Below are 19,498 nucleotides of genomic sequence, written 5' to 3' on the forward strand. Positions count from 1 at the left end.
TCTTCGACCGATTTTATATGTTCATTATTGATTTTCGTACAATTTTCCGTTTTACTATTTAATAAATGTGTGATACATGCATCATCTGATATATCTTTTACTGCGTTTTTAGGGCAAATTGATATGCTGTTATATGATTTACAATTCGTATATATGCCATAAACTTTGTTTGGACATAATAATATTAGTTTAAACATTATTTTATTTATTACTTCGTTTTTCTTTATTGGTCGTATTTCTGTAGACCTACATTCTTCAGTTCCCGTTGTCGGTAAACTTATTATATAAATTAAACAATTTTCGTTTGCTGCTAATTTGACTTCAGCGAATTCTAACGCTTCGTCTATATTAAAAAATGGTATATTTTCATTTTCTATAATTTTTTTTGTTATGTTCATTTCTTTATCTGACAATATAAATGAATTTACTATATTGGCTTTGGCCCAATGAATTGCGTAAGCCGTATTGATTAATTCTTCTTTTATAATTTCTAATTTGAATTTGATGGTTAGAACTAAGTCATATTCCATCTTTTTGTCTTCTTCAATTGATTTTGTTAATTTATTTGTGATATTAATTAATTCATTTATTTTGTTATTCATTAATTTATTTATAATAACTTGTTGGTTATTATTTTCTAAAACATTATTCATTTTGTTAGTTAAGATCTCATAGTCGCTATGGTCAGGATTTCCTGCTATCCATTTCCACGCGGTACCTATAAAATCTAGTGATCTCTTTTGTAATTTTTTATTAATTTTAATTGAATTTAAGTAGGTTTTGGATTGGTTTAGTAGGGATGATAGAATGGGATGAAGAGGGTGTGCCATTAATTTTTTTAATACTATTGTTTCAAGAGTACTAATTATATTTTCGTACTGTTCTGTCTCTATGATATGAATAATTTTAAAATTCCCTGTTTGCAATTTTGCTGGTCCGTTGTCTATTGTTATCAATTGGGAAGAACTGTAATCTAGAATTTGCACATTTGCTGTAGTTACCGCAGCAAAAAATCTAGAAAGGAGAGGATAAGGTTTTATTTTTCAAAATAGTATTTTTTATTTTTTTTTTTTTTTTTTTTTTTTTTTTTTATTATTATTATTATTCTTTATCCTTTTATAAGGCTTTTGTGGACTATTTTGCCGGATTGTGTTGTAACTGTGGAGTTATGATTTTCTTTTACTATTTCTTTTTTATATTTTGAAGTCTGTTTATTGCCGTATCTTTTATTAATTTTGATATAAATTGTTTGTCCAATGTTATAGTTATTAAATGGTTTTCTGTGTTTATTGTGAAGAGTTAAATCTTGTTCCTGTTTCTGTCTCAGTCTCTGTATATTATTTTGTCTTGCTTTTTCATATTGCTCAGGGTTGGTATATATTCTTCGTCCAAAAAATGATTCGACAGGTTTTTGTCCTGTAGTTGAATGTATGGAATAATTGTATTCGTAAACTGCTCTATCTAGAAGTTCTGGAAAGGATCTTTCTATATTCTCTGATTTTAAACATCTTATTATTTCTGATAAAGTGGAGTGGAAACGTTCAACTTGTCCATTAGCTGTGCTGGTGTGTGGAGGTATTCTATGTATATTAATCCTAAGTTGGTCTTTTAACATAAAAATTATTGAGTTGGCATTTAAAGATTTTTCGTTGTCTATTATAATATTCTGCGGTACTCCAAAATTGAAAATGATTTGTCTAAGTGGTTCTCGTATATCTTCTGAAGATCTTGATTTTATTAGTTTTGCTTGTGCGTATTTGGAAAATTTGTCAACTGCTGTTAATATTAAATTTTTGTCGGCTATGTATATATCTATATGCACTATTTGTCCTGGATATTCTGGAATTGGGGTTGCTTGAATTTCTGGATTATTAGGGTGTCTATCGTATTTGTTTACTGCGCAAATGCTGCATTGTTTAACTATTACTTTGATTTTTTGTAACATTTTTGGAAAATAAAATTTTTCTAAAATTTGTTTTTTATTTTCTATTGCATTTCGATGAGCTCTTTTATGTTCTATTAATATTTGGTTTTCCTGTTCTTCATTCGATTCTAGGTTTTTAACTTTTGTTTGTGTGTGTCTAACTTTGTAATTACTAAAATGTATTGGGTAAATTTCTTGAATTCTGCCGATTATTTCTTCTGAAGTAAATATTCCATTTATTACTGAAGGGTTAAGTCTTCTTTTTAAAATTGCTAACAAGTCTTCAGTTGAGTAATTTGGTTGGGTTATTATATGTCTATGGTAAGTTGGGAAGGGTAATTTAAATTGATAGCTATTTTCTTGTCCTATTAATAGGAAGATTTGGTTTTTGAAAACATTAATTGGGGCTTCTACTGAGGGAATTAGATTATGAGATGAGCTGTCATCTGAGTTTGTAGCTACTGATAATGAGTTTATTTGAAATGGTCTAGAGAGTGCATCCGCTACTATGTTGGATTTTCCAGGTTTATATTTTAATTCATAATTATATTCTTCTAGAATTGATTTCCATCGCTTTAGTTTTGAATTGTTGTTTTTGTTACTAAGTGAATAGGTTAGTGGTTGATGATCAGTATGTATTATAATTTTAGCTTGACCATACAGATAATTTCTAAGAGAATTGAGTGCCCAGATTATGGCAAGCATTTCTTTTTCGTTAACTGCATAGTTTTCTTCTGTTTTGTTTAAGGTTCTAGAAATAAAAGTAATGGGTTTACCGTTTTGTTCTAGTACTGCGCCTATTGCATATTTTGAAGCGTCTGTTGTAAGATTAAATTCTACATTATAATTGGGATATTGGAGTATGACGTCTTTTGAAATGAGAGCGGATTTTATTTTGTCAAATGCTTCTTTGGATTCTTCTGTTAATTGAATACTAATTTTTTTTGAAATATTTTTCGAAATTCTGCCTTCTTCACCACGAAGTAAGTTCGTAAGTGGTTTTGCTAATTTTGCGTAGTCTCTTATGAAGCGTCTATAGTATCCTGAGAGTCCTAAAAATGATCTAAGGTCTTTAAGTGTTTTGGGATATGGGACATTTTCTATGGCTTTTACTTTGGATGGGTTTGTGGAAATTCCAGCAGATGAAATTATAAATCCTAAAAATTCTACTTTATCTTTATAGAATTCGCATTTGTCTGCTTGAACTTTCATATTGGCTTTACGGAGTGTATCGAAGATTGTGTCTATATGTTCTGAGTGTGATTTTGCGTCTTTGCTAAATATTATTATGTCGTCTATATAGACATAACATATTTTTCCAATGTGTTGTCTGAGTATATCATCTAATGTCCTTTGGAATATGGATGGGGCATTCTTTAGTCCGAATGGTAGTCTAGTGAACTCATATTTTCCGTTGTTCACCGAAAAAGCTGTTTTCTCCACGTCAGATTCCTTAAGAGGAATTTGATGGAAACCACTTTTTAAATCGATTACCGAAAATACTCGATTTTCCCCTAATTGTGACAGTACTTCGTTTATCTCTGGTATGGGATATCTGTCTGCAATAGTAACCGTATTTAGTTTTCTGTAATCAATAACCAGTCTGAATTTTTTCTCGCCTGATGCGTCGTCTTTTTTGGGTACAACCCATATGGGTGAGTTATATGGTGATCTGGATTTCCTAATAATACCGTCTTCTAGTAATTTATTTATTTGCTTTTCTACTTCTTGTTTTAAACTAATCGGATATGGGTAAGATTTTGAATAAATAGGTGTGTCTGAATTTGTTCTGATTTCTGCTACTACTTTTGTTGTATAAGTTAATTTTTCGTTGGGTTCCGAAAATAAGTGTTTGTGTTTTTGTATAAGTTGTTTAATTTCGTTCTTTTCTGAAGATTTCATATGCTCATCACGGATTTGGATTGAATTAACATCTTGAGCCTTATATTGATGGAGTTGAATTTTCCGTCTATTTGCTACAATCATAAAATTTTCTCTAGTATGTATTACTGCTGATAATTCTTTTAGACTATCATGTCCAAGTATTGCATGAAAGGTTGAAAGAGCTGGTAATAAGAAGAATTTTAATTTGCATTCTTCTATATTAAATAAATTTAAAAAGGTGTGATGCGTAATTTTTATTTTACCGCCAACAGAATTTGCAAAAAAATGGTTATCATTTCTTTTCGGATTCGGTACTAAATCTGATTGTATATAATTTTTATTTGAGCCGGTGTCAATGAGAAATTTAAGGATTCTTCCATCGCTTGTCTTGCATTCGAAATAAGGAAGCGATGAGGAGGCTAATCTAAAAAATGGACGTCTGCGTATTCATTTTCGTTGTACTGATCGTGTTGTTCATATGTGTTATAGTAGTCCTGCCATTGTTGGTCTTGGTATCCGGGGTTGTAATCTTGGTTGTTATAGTCATTATAAGTTTCAGTTGTAGTGGGTTCAATACTCTGAGAGATGTGGTTTACTCTTTGAATCTTGTTTGGAACATTTTTGCTATATTGGTGCGACTGTGCGGGTGGTGGTCGCTTTTGCGGGTAATTATTGTTATTTGGTCTATTAATATAATTTGCGTTCCTAGTCTGTAGTGATTGATCAACTTCCATGGGTACGGGTGGTTTTGGTTCTATTGGTCTTGGCGGTGGGTTATTAAATGTCTGGTTGTTGAAAGGTTTATTAAAGTAAAATGGTTGTAAATGTTGAGATTGCCTGTATGTGGGTTGTTGGTAGAATTGTTGCTGGTAAGATGGCTGTTGATAAAAGTTTTGCTGGTTCTGAGATTGTGAAGGGAAATTTGGTTGAGGGATGTAGGCAAGATTTGGATAAAAAGGATGATTCTGTGGTTGGAATTTCCTTGGAGGAATGAAGGGTTTTTGTTGAAGTGGAATTTGGCGAAAATTTGTTCCTTTTGGCATATTGTATTGGTTATTGGCGTGGATTGATCTATAATTTTGATTCTCCAGTTTTGTACAGAGGTGGAGAGCTTCGGGTAAGTCGGAGGGTTCTTTCATTCCGAGAAGCCTTGAAAGATCACCTGATAGTCCTCTTACAAAGGTATCCAGTGCTTTGTCGCGGTATGTATTGGTGAGTACATGCATAGCTTCGGTGTTGATTTCCATGCATGATATCTTGTTAAGGATGAGGGAAAGGTGTGTGTAGACCTCAGCGTAAAACTCTTGAATTGTTTTGCGTCCTTGTATCAAGCAGGTCATCTGATATTCAAGGGTGCTAAGGTCTCTCTTATCTGCATAGTGGGTTGTAAGGCAGCGAGAGATCGCTTTCCAATTTAGTGGAGTGTTATAAGCTTCAAGTGCAGCATCCGCACTTCCAACTATTTTATTTCTTATGACGTTCAAAATACCGAAGTATTTTGGCGTACCTATTGATGGTTCGTAGATTTTAAGTATCCTCTCTACGCTTTTTTTCCAACTACTAAATTCAGTATGTTTGCCATTAAATTCCCGTAAGGAACGAACAACATCTGGCACTTTGTCCATATCTGAAATATTGTCCCTAAAGCGTTCGTCGATTGTCTGGTCTGTCATTATTTGTTGTATATTATCTCTGTGTAGAATTGAATTGTCTGTCTGGAGGATTTCTGTCATGAGATTTCTTATGATCTCCCTAAATTCTGGGGTGGCATTGGCAGGCTGGGATGGATTGGGTGGTGCTTGCGCACTGGGGGGTTGTCTAAGGACAGGAGGTCTAATAATCGAATCTTGATTCATTTCAAACGTTTTTTCTTTCACTTAAAAAAATTGTATATATTTTGTTTTATTTTGATCAGTCTCTGGAGGGTCCCTTTTGTGGTGAATCGCAGAGCTGTGTTTAAGTTATATGACCGGAGGGTCCCCCTTAAAGGTGGTGAATCGCGGAGTTATTGTTTTGTTATAAATGTGTTTTTCTTACAATATTATAGACTGTACAAGTCTTTGTTTATAAGTATATATATTTTTTATTTTTTTATTTATTTGTTAATAATCTCTGGAGGGTCCCTTTTTTGGTGAATCGCAGAGTTATTTTTTGTTATAAGCTGGAGGGTCCCCCCGTAGGTGGTGAATCGCAGCTTGAATATATTTTTTATTTTATAGGGTGTACGACCCTGATTTTATGTTTAGATATTTTGAAATTAGTCACAAATATTTTAAAATAAATTGATATAGTAGTAATAATATTTGTAAGTGGTAAAACAATTACAATGTTGCAAACATAATTTGAATTATGGTATAGAATTCTTAAGATTTTACATTTATTAGAGCTATAGATCTAGCTTTTTTTCTCTTTTTTCTGAATTTATTTATTATTTTATTATTTATATATATTTAAAACTTACAATAATAGGATCATCGTTCTGGTGAAGCGGCTGACGTCTTTTCCCTCGTCGTCCTTTTTGCGTCTGCTACTCAGGGGCCTCCTTCTTCACACTTTTTAGTCGGTAATTTTTTCCTTTGTTGATTCGCTGGTATTGTTCACTTCCTCTATCTTGGAAATGACAATACTTGTCCCACGGTGGTTTATTTTATTTCCTCTTTTTTTCTTGGCACTTTATATTTATTTATTTTTTTTATTTTATTTTTTTTTTAAAGTTCCTTATTATTTTCGTGGCACTTTTTTGTGACACTTTATATATTTTTTCTTTTTATTTAAAGGTTCCTTATTATTTACGTGGCACTTTTTTGTGGCACTTAATATATTTTATTTCACACGCGGACCGCTTTTCTTCATTGGAATTACCGAAACTAACTGCTCGGGCGCCAGTTAGGTTTTCTTTTAATAAAACCCGTAAAAAAATATTTTTTCAATGGAGCATAAGTCCTTTATTTATGAGTATAATAATTACACTAATCTTAATTCTATTTTTACTTAACATTAAGCTTAACTTCTAAAGCAGCGCTGCCGATGTTGTTTACGGGAAACGGTTGACATTCCGTTCCCACGGGAAACAAGTGTTCGGTCAGCACTTTTTTATTGCGCGTGCAATATGGCCTTCAGGTGAAGAGTCGTATTGCACTTTACGTTTAGTTAGTTAGGAGTTTGATATTTTTAGGGAGGGATAGCTTATTTGGTGCTAACTTATACAGCTTAGGTATTGTCAATCGATAATACTCAGTACTCGATAGCAGCTAAAATAAATTACCCAACACTTGCAAGGCCTCCAAAACTCTTAAGAGGATGCAGTATTAAAACACTGTCGAGAATATTTAAAATTAAAAAAATTAAATAAAGAAAATTGTTAAACTACTTTGAGCATAAACGAAATTTTTAAAGCATTTTTGTATGAAGACATTTATTTTTATATTTTTAATAACATTTTTTTATGTGAGAAAACCCCCATATACGTATTTTGATTCTTCTTCAGCCTAAAAAAATGCGCTGCGTTAGTTTTTGATGACTACATATTTTCATGCATTAAAATTTAATCTAAAATTTTTCTTTAAACTAAACTATATATCTATTCTTCTTCTTACAGAGTAACCCCTATGCACTGAAAGAAGGCAACGCTGGCTCTGACATGTCTGCTTGGACCTCAGCTAGTCTGCAGCCCACCACTGGTTATTATTCATATGATCCTATTGCCGCTTATGGGTAAGTAATCAGAGTCATTTATCTGCAATTATTAAGTTTCAACAAAAAACAAAAAAAAAAATATTATCAGCGAACTACTTATTTATAAATATATATGTATGCATGTGGAAGTGCAACAACAGAAATAAGAAATAAATCTTAAGCACTTGAACGTAAACGCGATGACTTATGAGGTGTTGACAATATGTTGCATGGTCTTTATACTCATAAGTGGCTTATCAGTGAGCCAGCGACTTTCTTCTCATGACCTCACACGCTGTGGTTGTGGCGTGTGTCAGCTAACGGTTGTTGTAAGTGGGACATGCTATGTATGTGATTTATTACTTACTTACTGCCAAAACAGCAGTTTCGGTTTTTGTTAGCGTCTACGCCGCCAAGCGTTAAACGAGCGAGATTAACAAGTTTTGTTCGATTTAATGAAAGACTTAAATATTGTTATTGTGCGTTAAAATTCTCTTTATATTCTATTTAAACACTAAACTATTGATATCATGTGGAAGTGAATGAATTTCTATTTAAGTAAAAAAGACAACTAAGTCAGCCAATAACGACGCTAGAGATTTTCTATTTGCCCGCAAGCCGCAGTCGGCTGCTGCGTTCACTATGAGAGTGCGACGAGCTTGTCTGCGGTTAAGTGCCACAAAAAATGGCGTATAACACAAGCACAGCAACAACGAAGCAACTTTGTCTATGAACCCAACTAAATCCCTCGCGTACATTCCTAGTCTGTGGCAGTTCAACAAGTGGTGCATCCTTCGCTGCTTCAATGTGCTGTCGGCCACATCGCCCGATTTCATCGCCTTTCGTTGGTATCAACAATATGTTTTCTTTTCCGTTCTGACTATAACAGTTACTTCTTTTTTATTTCGTGCGTTTAGTTACTAGCTATTTGTGTTTGTAGCTGTTATTGTTTTCCAAATGGGACACTTAAAATTATCGAAAGATTTAAATTCGTTGTGCGTTCAGCCGTGGTTAAAAAGCTTTTATTATGGCCAGCTGTCACTTTCAAGGATTTTGCTGTGAATTTTCACGCTAAAGCTGCTAAAGTTCAAGCGATTTTAGGATTTTGTTGTTTAAAAAATTAATTTGTTGGTTTAAAGACTTAAAAGGATTTGTATTGGAAAGCTTTTAATTTAGTTTCATGTAATAGAGAAATCCAAATTAACTGAACTTGTTCAGAGCTTAAGTCAAGAGAAAGTGGTGCTTGTGCAATATTTCACTAATAAATTTTTAAAATTTTATTGCAATGTACAAGCTACTACAAGTAAATGATATAATTTGCAGAATTTAGATGTTATAAATATTTTTTATGAACTAAAATTTAATAGTTTTAAATATTCGGTTGACAGTATCCCTCAAAGAATTATATCGTAAAAATAATATAAAAATATAAAAAAAAATATATTTATAAGTAATATAGTATAAATATTTGAAAAACGAATGATCGCAAAGCGAATATCTAAATAAAAACTCTTAAATAAATCTCTAAATTGAGTTGACATTGGTTTTAGTAGCGGCTTTATATATTCACCTCTGCCAAATAAGAGGCCAGGTCTGTTGGTCTGGAATTGTGCTGGAAGTTAGATTTTCAATTGGATGTGGATTGAAACTGGCTTTTTAATTAACCATTTTTTAAACAAAATATTTTATTAAAAGTTAAAAATCTATTTGTAATGCCAATGTCATGGTCAATACGAAACATTTGGGAAATAAAAATTGAAAATTTTTCTTTTTTAATTTTAATGTGTAAGTTTGCCGACCAGTGCTCTAGAGCATTGAATATGATATATCTGTGCGAACTCTAGTTTATAATATGTAGTAGAACATGAAGTACGCAAACGCGAAAAAATTCTTAGACAATTTTTTATTTTTTTTTATTTTCATTTATATGTTAGGGATTACGTCTTTTTCAATCCAGTATTTGGGAGTAAAAATTAAATAATTTCAATCAAAACGTAAATTATTTTAAATTTAAATTAATTTAAAATTTTTAAGGCACTGAATGCTATCTCCGCCGAGATTTATAACAAGTTTACAGAGAATTGGATTTAGAATTGGATGGCTCAGCAGCCCATGTCGAAGGCGATAATAAAGATTTTAATTGAAACATGTTAAAATTTAAGGACTTGTTGCACCAAGTATTTTTTGACAGCCTTGATAAAATTTGATCACATGCAACTTGTAGAAGACTAATTTTGTAAATAATTTTTAAATTCTTAAAATTCTGCTTGTGTTGAGTATTTGTTGTTCTAGGGGCAGAAAAGATTCCATATGGTTATAGTTCTAGGAGTCTAATCCCCAGCTGATAATACAAGTATGATATTTAATCTGAGAAGAAGACCTATTCAATTCCAACAAGGGAAAAATGTGAAGTTTCAATATTTATTATAGCAATATAACTGTTATGAAGTGCCTGATTAACCAGATAGTATAGTATTTTAGTATTTTATTGCAGCGCAGGTTTCGTTTTTGGTTAGTTACTTGACCGAAAAGACAAATTTAAGAGCCGAGCAATTTTATAATTTTTGAATAGCATGTAGGCTAGAACATTAATCCTTGTACAGTCTAAATTTTTTATACCCTAAATAGAGTATATTAAGTTTGCTATGAAGCTGAAGGAAACGTCGGAGACCTTATAAAGTATTGTATATACATAATTGATCAGCATGACGAGCTAGTCGATGCAGCCATATATATACGCTAACTAGTCCCTCAGGTTTAGAGATATTGATCTGTGTGCAAAACACATCTTTATCTCCACATGAACGATCAAAATCATGGCTTTGTGTGCAAAACTTTTTTATTTGACAAGATATCTTCACGACATGGATTATCAGCCAAGTCAACGGTAACGAATAAATTATTCAGATCGGATCACTATAGCATATATCTGCCATAAAAACTGACTTTTGACAGACTGATTTTTTTGTATTTGTGTAGGATATTATAGCTTCGGTGCAATCGTAGTTAACATTTCTTCTTGTTTTTACCTCGGATGAGAAAACTTCTTGCAAGTTAAAACTCAAAGTTAGATCCTATTTTGCAAAAAGGTTACTTATTACACATATTCTCTTCTGAACGAGGCCGTAACGAAAAATTCGCTTAAAAAGTGTGCGAAAAGTTCTCTCCTCTTTCGCTGTGATCGTGTTTGTTGTGAATGCGGCACAATATGAGACCCTGTGTCATTGGGAAGTCAGTGGCCGTACGAACTACTGATCTCATCTGTATTCTATGTGTGCAGTCAACTTCCGATCAATGAGCGCGATAATCAATTCTAAGTAAATCCATTTACAGTTTAATGGATCGTACTTTGATCAATCTGCGCACTATTTATATATCATTAATAAGATAATAAGTATAGACACAAAATAATCGATACATATGTATATACAAAATATTTATTATAAGCCCAATAATGGCAATATCTTTATTTTGCACATACTCCACGTATTATTAAAAATGAATGCTTATCGATTAAATGCACTTACAGATATGGCATCAAAGAGCTTACTTAGATAATACCGCCAATAACACTAATACATATTAGCGTTGATTAGGTAAGCTAAACTGCAACTCCATTCCAAAACCATATTCAAGTCAAGTCAATTACTGTACCAAGGTGTCTCCGGTGCAGATAACAAAATTACTCAACTAAAAGCGCAAAAGTTAGCGAACGGCGCTCGTGCGCTACCATGGCGGTGGCGGTGTTGTTGGCAGGAGTTGGTGATTGAGGCGGTGGCGAAGGCAATGGCTAAAATGACAGTATTACTGGCTCAATCAACATTCCAACTGACAATTAGTTGTTCATATTTCATATAGTGGTTGTTGTTGTTTTTCTTCTAAATTTCAAAGTTTGCAATGTGTGCTTGTGTGCTTGTCTAGTGGAGCTTTGATTACACTATTGACGTTATCGCGGCGGTTGTTAGCCAGTTGTTGTTGTTACTGTTAATGTTATTATTTTTGTTGTTCGATTGTGCGGTTGACGCTTTGGCAATATTTACAAATTGCACACTCGATAGCGCTTTGAGGCACAGCCGACACTTAATTACCGCCACTCGACTTGAGTGAATCAAGCGAGTATTTATTTACATATTGTATATGTATATGTACTTATATATATTTCGAATTGTTTTAATTGACCGCTTAAAGCTAGCGAGTTAATACTCGAATCACTTGGAAGGCGATGAAGCTTGGTGGGGAAAACATTAAGACGATTTTAATCTAATTAAGCTTGAGTTCTTTATTAAAATACAAGAAAAACCGTTCACTGCGGTAGCACCGGAGCTATGCAGCCTTTCTGAGCTGTATTTCTTATAAATTTATCGGTTTGTTTGACATATATATGCGATAGTTATCCAATCTGAATAATATGTGCAGAAGTAGGGTTGTATTGGAGTGAAAACTATGCCATATTTCATGAAGATACCTTGGCAAATAAAAAAGTGTTCCATACAAGAACTTGATTATTTTGAACATCTGATCGTTCAGTTTGTATGGCAGCTATACCCTACATTTGTCCGATTGTTATTAAATCCTGCAATTATCACATTCTAACGGTAATTTTTAAAAATATTTAAAAAAAATTGTTTTTTTTTTCAGTTACGGTTCCAGTTATGACTTGGCGGCACGCCGCAAGAACGCCACACGTGAGTCCACAGCCACGCTTAAGGCCTGGCTCAGTGAGCACAAGAAGAATCCTTACCCCACCAAAGGTGAGAAAATAATGTTGGCCATCATTACAAAGATGACGCTGACACAGGTCTCTACATGGTTCGCGAATGCGCGCCGACGGCTCAAGAAGGAGAATAAAATGACTTGGGAACCAAAGAATAAAACCGATGACGATGATGAAGCAATGCTGTCGGACGATGAGAAGGAAAAAGATGCCGATGAGGTTGATAAGCTGAGTAGTGGTAATGTTGGCGCTTCCGACGTCGTTGGAGGTGTTTACGGTGGCGCAGCTATAAGTGGCAGTGACTTGCGTAAAGGTGAGTTGGTGATCTTAATTATTAAATGTTTATTATGTGGAATATATTATCAAGTGAAGTGTGTGTGTTATAGTTTTTCGTAGATTAGTTATATCACTATTCTCTAACTTAAGTAGGTAATATAAAGGTTATTTAATTTAATTTAAGCCTTCAAGATTTGTCAATTTAAGTTTACTTTTAAGTGCTTTACTGCCCTAAGTCAACGTCAGACACACCATTTGGTAATTGTTGTTGCTTTATTTGTTTTTTGAAACCCTCAACCGTTGATTTGCACTTTGGCATCGCTTATGGTTACACTCTGTTTCTTAAGGTCGTTTCCTTGCCTTAAGTACTTAAGCAGCACAAAGTGATGACCGCACTCCTTTTGGTCCGTCGCATGAGGGTTGTTGGCCTTTTGTTGCACTGCAAATGAGGGTGGTGCGAAAAATATTTGATGTAGAAAATTTAGAGATTCTTGTTAGTGAAATAATACTTTGGATTAATATCGATGTAGAATGTTTTAAAGTCGTATATATTGATTTAAAAATTAAAGTTATGTAATTCGCGAATAAAAGCGTGTTAAAACACCGGTAGCTATAATTTATGATCTTTTTTCCAATCACATTCCGTCTTGTTAGCCAGCTTTATCTTACTAAACAAGGGTTTGCAAATATAGGTCATTCCCAAAGCACACCTGAATTCTTATTTAAGGTAGAAATACAGTTCAACATTTTCCAAGGATCCTATGCTTGTAAGAATAATTCGTTAAAGACCTAACGTGTTATCTGTTCTTTCCTATACTCTCTTAGGTTTGAGTAAGGTCAAAAACTCAGATTCGAAACAAATTTAGATTTCTACTTGTTCTAACCATATATCAAAATGGTACTATAACTTAAACAGATGTCCATTTTAAGGGTTGTGAGTTCAAATTTCCTAAAAAAAAATTCGGGGCAGCTTGGGAGAATATTGACAAGAAGTTCAGCAAAAAAGTGCTTAAAGAAACCTTAAAAGCTTCGAGATCTATAATTTGCGCACAAAAAGAACGCAAAAAAGTAATTGCCTTAATACTGCTAGTGAAGTAATGCAAATTACTAATTTTATAAAGTATTCGCTATCAAAATTGTCTGCTTACAAAAGTCTAAAGGTCGCTGTAAAGACTTCAAAAATTCTTTTAATCATAACAGCAGAAACTGAACAGCTGTGTAACTTGCTTTTATCACCTCGACTTGAATACTTTCACTCCAAAATGTATCCATTTTAAGATCGATTAAAGTTAAGTTATACGAAACTACAAAGCAAAATTACTCTTTAATCTTTTTAGTCACAAACTTTAATTTTCATATGTTTTGCGTATTTTTCGAACAACCCTTATAAAGGTCACATTGTAACGAAACGCGCCAAAATTTCGCTTGCCAAAATCAGTGCTTGCTTCAACAAAGCGCAACAAAGCGTTTACGAGCTCATGTACCGCTAGCATAGGGGTTGGCTTTTTGGCTGGCGGCTCATTCACTTTAAGTGATATTTATGTGGCGCGACATTTCGCATTCCCCCTTTTGTCTTCTTCCACTCACTAACTGCCACTTGCGGGCCGTTGTTGTTTTCCATACATATGTTGTTGTTATTGCCAACTTTTGCACTGATATTGACAATTATACAACTGAGCTGCCTCGACTGCTGGTCGGCGGCGGCCGGAAATGGCTGGCATATGGCTGCCATTGACTTAAGGGCTGTTCGGTGGGCTGTGCAACAACGCCTTTAAGTGGCCCCGGCAAATGCTGCGACTTTTACCAAATTAAGTTAACTTCAAGACAAGACAACAGCGAGTAGAGTAAACACGAGTGAACTGCTTGTGAAATTACTGCATAAAAGGAGGGTTGGGTGGATTCAAACTAACGGAAGATGAAATATTTTTTAGCTGAAAGTTGTGGCATTGCGAGGGCTGAGCGCTTCAACACCTACGGAAATGGTAGCACAAAGCAGGGTTGGCAACCTTTTTTGACAAATACGGAGAATTGCTATTACATTTGTTTTTGTTGTTGTCGTAACTTAACTATTGTGTATGACTCTTACGTGTAATTGTGCGAGTTATCAGAGATTTCCGCACTCAATTCGCAAACAAACTGAAATTAAATTAATTTGCATATTCCACTCTCCTCTCACTCTTTTGCAGATGACCCAGTAGTGAAGTCCGAATTATTGGGGAAGGAGGACAAAATGGATGGTTGCCCAATGGATGAACCGAAATTCGGCGATATACCTTCCTTACGCAATATGAGTGGTGTCTACAATTCACCTTATGGACAACATCCCAGCTATCATCCTTACCAACAACAACATACATCAGCTTACTACCAACAACAGCAACAGCAGCAGCATGCAGTTAGTATGACTTACGGCACACCAAGCCAAATCAACGCAGCGGATGAGTATAATGTCTCAAAAAACCTGCTGCGTGCGGCGGACTGTGGTATACCGCTCCCAGCGAGCAAACCCAAGATCTGGAGTTTGGCAGACACGGTCGCTTGCAAGACACCGCCACCTCCGCCGCCGCCGCCGCTGGCCACATTGCCACCACCTATACAAATGAACACATATCAGCAGCAGCAGCAGCAGCAGCAGCAGCTACAACAACAACAACAGCAACAATCGTTGCTGCAGAGCCGATCGCAATACTATCAACAAATGCCGACACACTTGCAACAGCTCAGTCAACTCAATCCACACAGCAGCAGCAACACGCAGCCAGCGCACAACAACAACAGCAGCAGCAACAGCAACAGCAACAATTCGACATCGCTGAGTATGATGAACGGCTACGTCGGCGCATTGCCTTATTCGCGCATACCTACGGCGTACGCGGCAACTGGCAGCAGCAACAACAACAGCAACGCTCATTTTCTCAATCTCAGCTCCAGCAACATCAGCAGCACTGGCAATGGCAGCAACAACCACAACGCCAATATTGGCAGTGGCAGCAGCAACAGTAGCGCCTCCACACCACCTTCAATGACGCAAGGACCACCGCTGCTGACAGCACAACAGTATCACCAGCTGCAGCAACAACAACAGCAACAGCAGCGTTTGGGTTTCACTGAAATACAGCCGGATACGCCGCCACAAACGCCACCCAACATGAAATTGGTGAGCGCCGGCGGCAGCAGCGGTGGCATCGCTTTGAATCAGCTGGCGCGCAACGGCTTAATGTCGACGCCTACGAGCGTCGCGGCTGGCATGTGCTACAACGGTGGTAATGGTATCGGTGTGTCGCAAAGCGCGTACGGCGCCGGATTGGGTTCGAATGTTGGTATCAATTACGCGTTGGCAGCGGCACGTGCTGAGGGCTGAGTGGAGACAGGTGGAGACCATGAGTTAATCAGACGCTGAAGTAAAGCTGACAACAACAATTAGTGCACGCAACTCGTGTCATCTGTGGGACATGTGCAACAATAAAAACAGGCAATCAATTGTAAAAATATAAAATAATTGAAAATTTTGAAGAAAAAAACGCAGCGCTTTCGGACGGCGGAAGTAAGTCACACTAGTTTTTTAATTAGTTTTTCTTGTACAACAACGTCGTATATATGTATATACACTGCAAAACCGTTGATCGCAGAAGTGCCTGCCGTCACAATTTAAACGCGCTAATTATTTTGCAATAAAAACGTAATTTGAGTAAGCGGTAATCAAAAGTGTTTATTGCAATTCGCGTGCGTGGAAAAAAGGTCGCCTGTCGGCTGCGTAATTCAACGCGCGCGCGCGCGCGCGCAGTAAAACAAAAATAATAAAAACATAACGCAAAAAACAAGATAAGATGAAAACAGTTAAAGTAATAACTGAAGACTTAAGGCGCGAACTTGCCGCAGCAAATACATGAAAATATGGAGAGGGTGGTTGCGGCGAATTGCTTGTGCTGTTGCAGTTGTTATTGTGCAATTAATAGTGTTTTATTAATATAGCAATAAAAGCGAATTAAAGCATACGCACATCCTATTAGTCACACCAGCGACGGGTTAACGACTCTTTCTACAGTAGCAGGCGCAACTAAGCGGCAAACCGCCGCTGCAACAATAACACTATCGGTAACAAGCGCAAAGGTGTTGTAAAAATAACAATTAAACCTTGATAAAAATGCTTGTAAAACTTATAATTTAAGATTAAAAGCACATTAAAAAAATAGCAATTAAAAAGTGCTAAAAATAAATGCGTACACATACACGCGGCATTCATTTGCTGTTGGCGAAAAATATGGAGTGGTTCGGAAACATGTTTACAAAATATAAAATAATGATAAAATTATTAAAACCAACAAGAAACTAAAAATAATAATCATAAACAATTTTATTAATAATAATAATTATAATAATAATCATCGTCATAATCATAATAGTAATCATAATAATAACATTACATAATGAAAAATAACCACAACAGCAAAATTAATAAACAGAAACTGTGAATTAAAATGTATTTTCAATTTCAGAAAAAAATAAGTGTAGAAGATTTAGGGTTTGATCTCAGTTTCCGATTGATATCAAAATTTTTTTTTTTATTGCGACCATTTTAGGCAATATCTATCTTGCGACAATCATATTCACATTTCAACTTTCTCGCACGAAAAGCTTTGGAGTCTGCGTAAAACTTAATAGAGTTTATATTTGGCGGTAAAACAGAGGCGAACATTTTATGACATTATCGTCCTGTTTTAGACCGCATAGCATTTTATATAACAAAACATAAAAAACGTTAACTTCGGCTGCACTTAAGCTAATATACCCTTCACAGGTGCATTTGTTATAGCATGAAAAATTATAAAAAAAATCTTTATCTTGAATTTGGTCGGTCAGTTTATATGACAGCTATATGCTAGAGTAGTTTGATTCTTCGGATATTGTACCGTTGACTTGGACAGTAATCTGTGCTGAATTTCGTAATGATATGTCGTTAAATAAACAAGTTTTCCATACAAGGACTGGACTTTACCAATCAGTTTGTATAATAGCTAAATGCCATAGTGGACCAATGTCGGCGGTTTCAGACAAGTAAACATTTTCTTGAAGAAAAAATATGTGTCCCAAATTTCAGTTCGATATCTCTAAAACTGCGTTCGTGTATGTACAGACGAAAAGTCAGACATACATGGCAAAATCGACTGGATTAGTCACGCTGATCATTAATATGTAGCATATATTTTATAGGGTCTTCGATGTTTCTTTCTGCGTATTACAAACCTTGCGGCAAACTTAATATATATACGTTATAATAACAGCGTGTAAATATGGTGAGCGTCAAAGGTATGAAAACTTTTGTTTGTAACTTTGCCTTTTCGCTGTTGCTAATGATTTGTAATTTAAAGCATAAATATTTGTATTGTTTATTTATTTATTTTTTTATTATTATTATTTTTATTATTTTATTATTATTTTTATTTGTTTCAATCCATCGATTTTTGTTGTTTTTTATTTTACTTATTATTTGTTTACTAGTTTTCTCGATTTCATAACATCCATCAACCATGTCTAAAGGGTTAAAAATAGAAGAAGTAAATAAGTAATCAAGAAAACTAAAAATATAAAAAATTTAAAAATGCTCTAAAACATAAAGGATATAAGAAAATATGTTTTCGGACCACCCACTACGCTAACAATGTGCTCTAAATATATACAACTCCTCATAAGTACCACTTATGTAGATATGTATGGGCATCGTATAAAAATCTGCAAAACCAAAAACAAACTTATTTAATTATTAACACATTTACATTAAATTTTCATTATTCGCACCGAAAAAAATACACAAAACAAATAATGATTGCTCATAACTGACTTAATAACAGCAATAAAAAATTTACAGAAAACTTTTGAATTAAAAGCACATGTACATATTGCTAGATCAACTACTTTTGCGTGTGCGTTGCCGAGATACGTATATAATATTATAATGTGTACATATAAACATATATGTATATACAAATGCATATTAACCTAGTTAAAATATGTTTTTCTGCAACAATTGTAATAGTAATAGTACACACATACATATGTATATACACAAGTATACACATATAATATGTGCATAACGGTAGCACATTTATGGCATACAACAAACGCAAAATTATTAATTAAGACACCTGCCAATTAATTTGTTGTTTAACTTGTGTGTAATAACAGCAAATAGCAATAACAACTACAACAAATTACAAGTAATTTAATCAATATAAATAGTATTACTTACAATGGTATAAAAATATATATATTGTATAAAAATTAATAACGTAAATTAATCAATACATAAACACACACACACGAATGTAATTGCAATTCGAAATTCAGAAAAAATAATTAATATATATAATGAAATAATATTAATTACATATATTCTATTCTATAATTATTTGTTTAATGTATATACTAGCATTACATATACATACACAGTTACATGTATAAACATATACCTACATAATTGCAATACGATTAAGTAAAAATTAAAATCTGTGATAAATATTACTATTGAAATGTAAAGAAAACCATGAAATTCCTAAGCACTTAGGTTGCAATTGAATGTAAATAAAATAAATATAAGAGCAGAGAAGAGAGGAGAAAAAAAAACACAATAACAAATAATATATATCGTAAAAGTATATCGTAAATTTAAATCTTGTTGATTCGCATAATTGATTGATAAAACTAATTAATTTCTAAGTACACTTATAACTCAAATTTAAATAAAGAAATCATATACTACATTTAAATTTATATTATTTTGATGCTATGTCTGTAGGTTTAACCTTGAGAGGGTAATAGTTTAGAGTGCTGAGAGTATAAGGCTTTCTCGTAAGGAGAAATTCTAAATTTCTGCTACGCTAATAACTTCTTTCGTTTTTAGAAAACACAAAGGTCTTATATACACCACTTTGCGTAAGTATTGAGATTACATACTTTAATAATTTGGTCAAAATATTACGATAATTGTGTCAATTCGATGCAAAATAGATGCAAGTGCGTTTAGGATT

At 34.1% G+C, this 19,498-nt stretch overlaps 1 protein-coding gene and 1 long non-coding RNA gene across 2 annotated transcripts in view; one reads left to right on the forward strand and one right to left on the reverse strand.

Annotated features, from left to right (window-relative positions):
• LOC106623660 (homeobox protein caupolican) overlaps window positions 1-19,241 on the forward strand; it is a 45,943-nt gene extending 26,702 nt beyond the window's left edge. The window contains exons 3-5 of the mRNA XM_014243257.3: window positions 7,407-7,522; window positions 12,122-12,510; window positions 14,660-19,241. Of these exons, the coding sequence (XP_014098732.3) occupies window positions 7,407-7,522; window positions 12,122-12,510; window positions 14,660-15,834 (1,680 nt within the window). The 3' untranslated portion in view covers window positions 15,835-19,241. The remainder of the gene's footprint in view (window positions 1-7,406; window positions 7,523-12,121; window positions 12,511-14,659) is intronic.
• LOC138857656 (uncharacterized) lies at window positions 758-6,771 on the reverse strand. Its single transcript, XR_011396845.1, has 2 exons — window positions 6,270-6,771; window positions 758-1,014 (listed from the first exon to the last, which is right to left on the reverse strand). It is a non-coding gene; the product is annotated as an uncharacterized lncRNA (long non-coding RNA).
• Window positions 19,242-19,498: the final 257 nt, after the last annotated feature.

The sequence above is a fragment of the Bactrocera oleae genome, chromosome 6, assembly GCF_042242935.1.
Source record: "Bactrocera oleae isolate idBacOlea1 chromosome 6, idBacOlea1, whole genome shotgun sequence".
NCBI classification, from domain to species: Eukaryota; Metazoa; Arthropoda; class Insecta; order Diptera; family Tephritidae; genus Bactrocera; species Bactrocera oleae.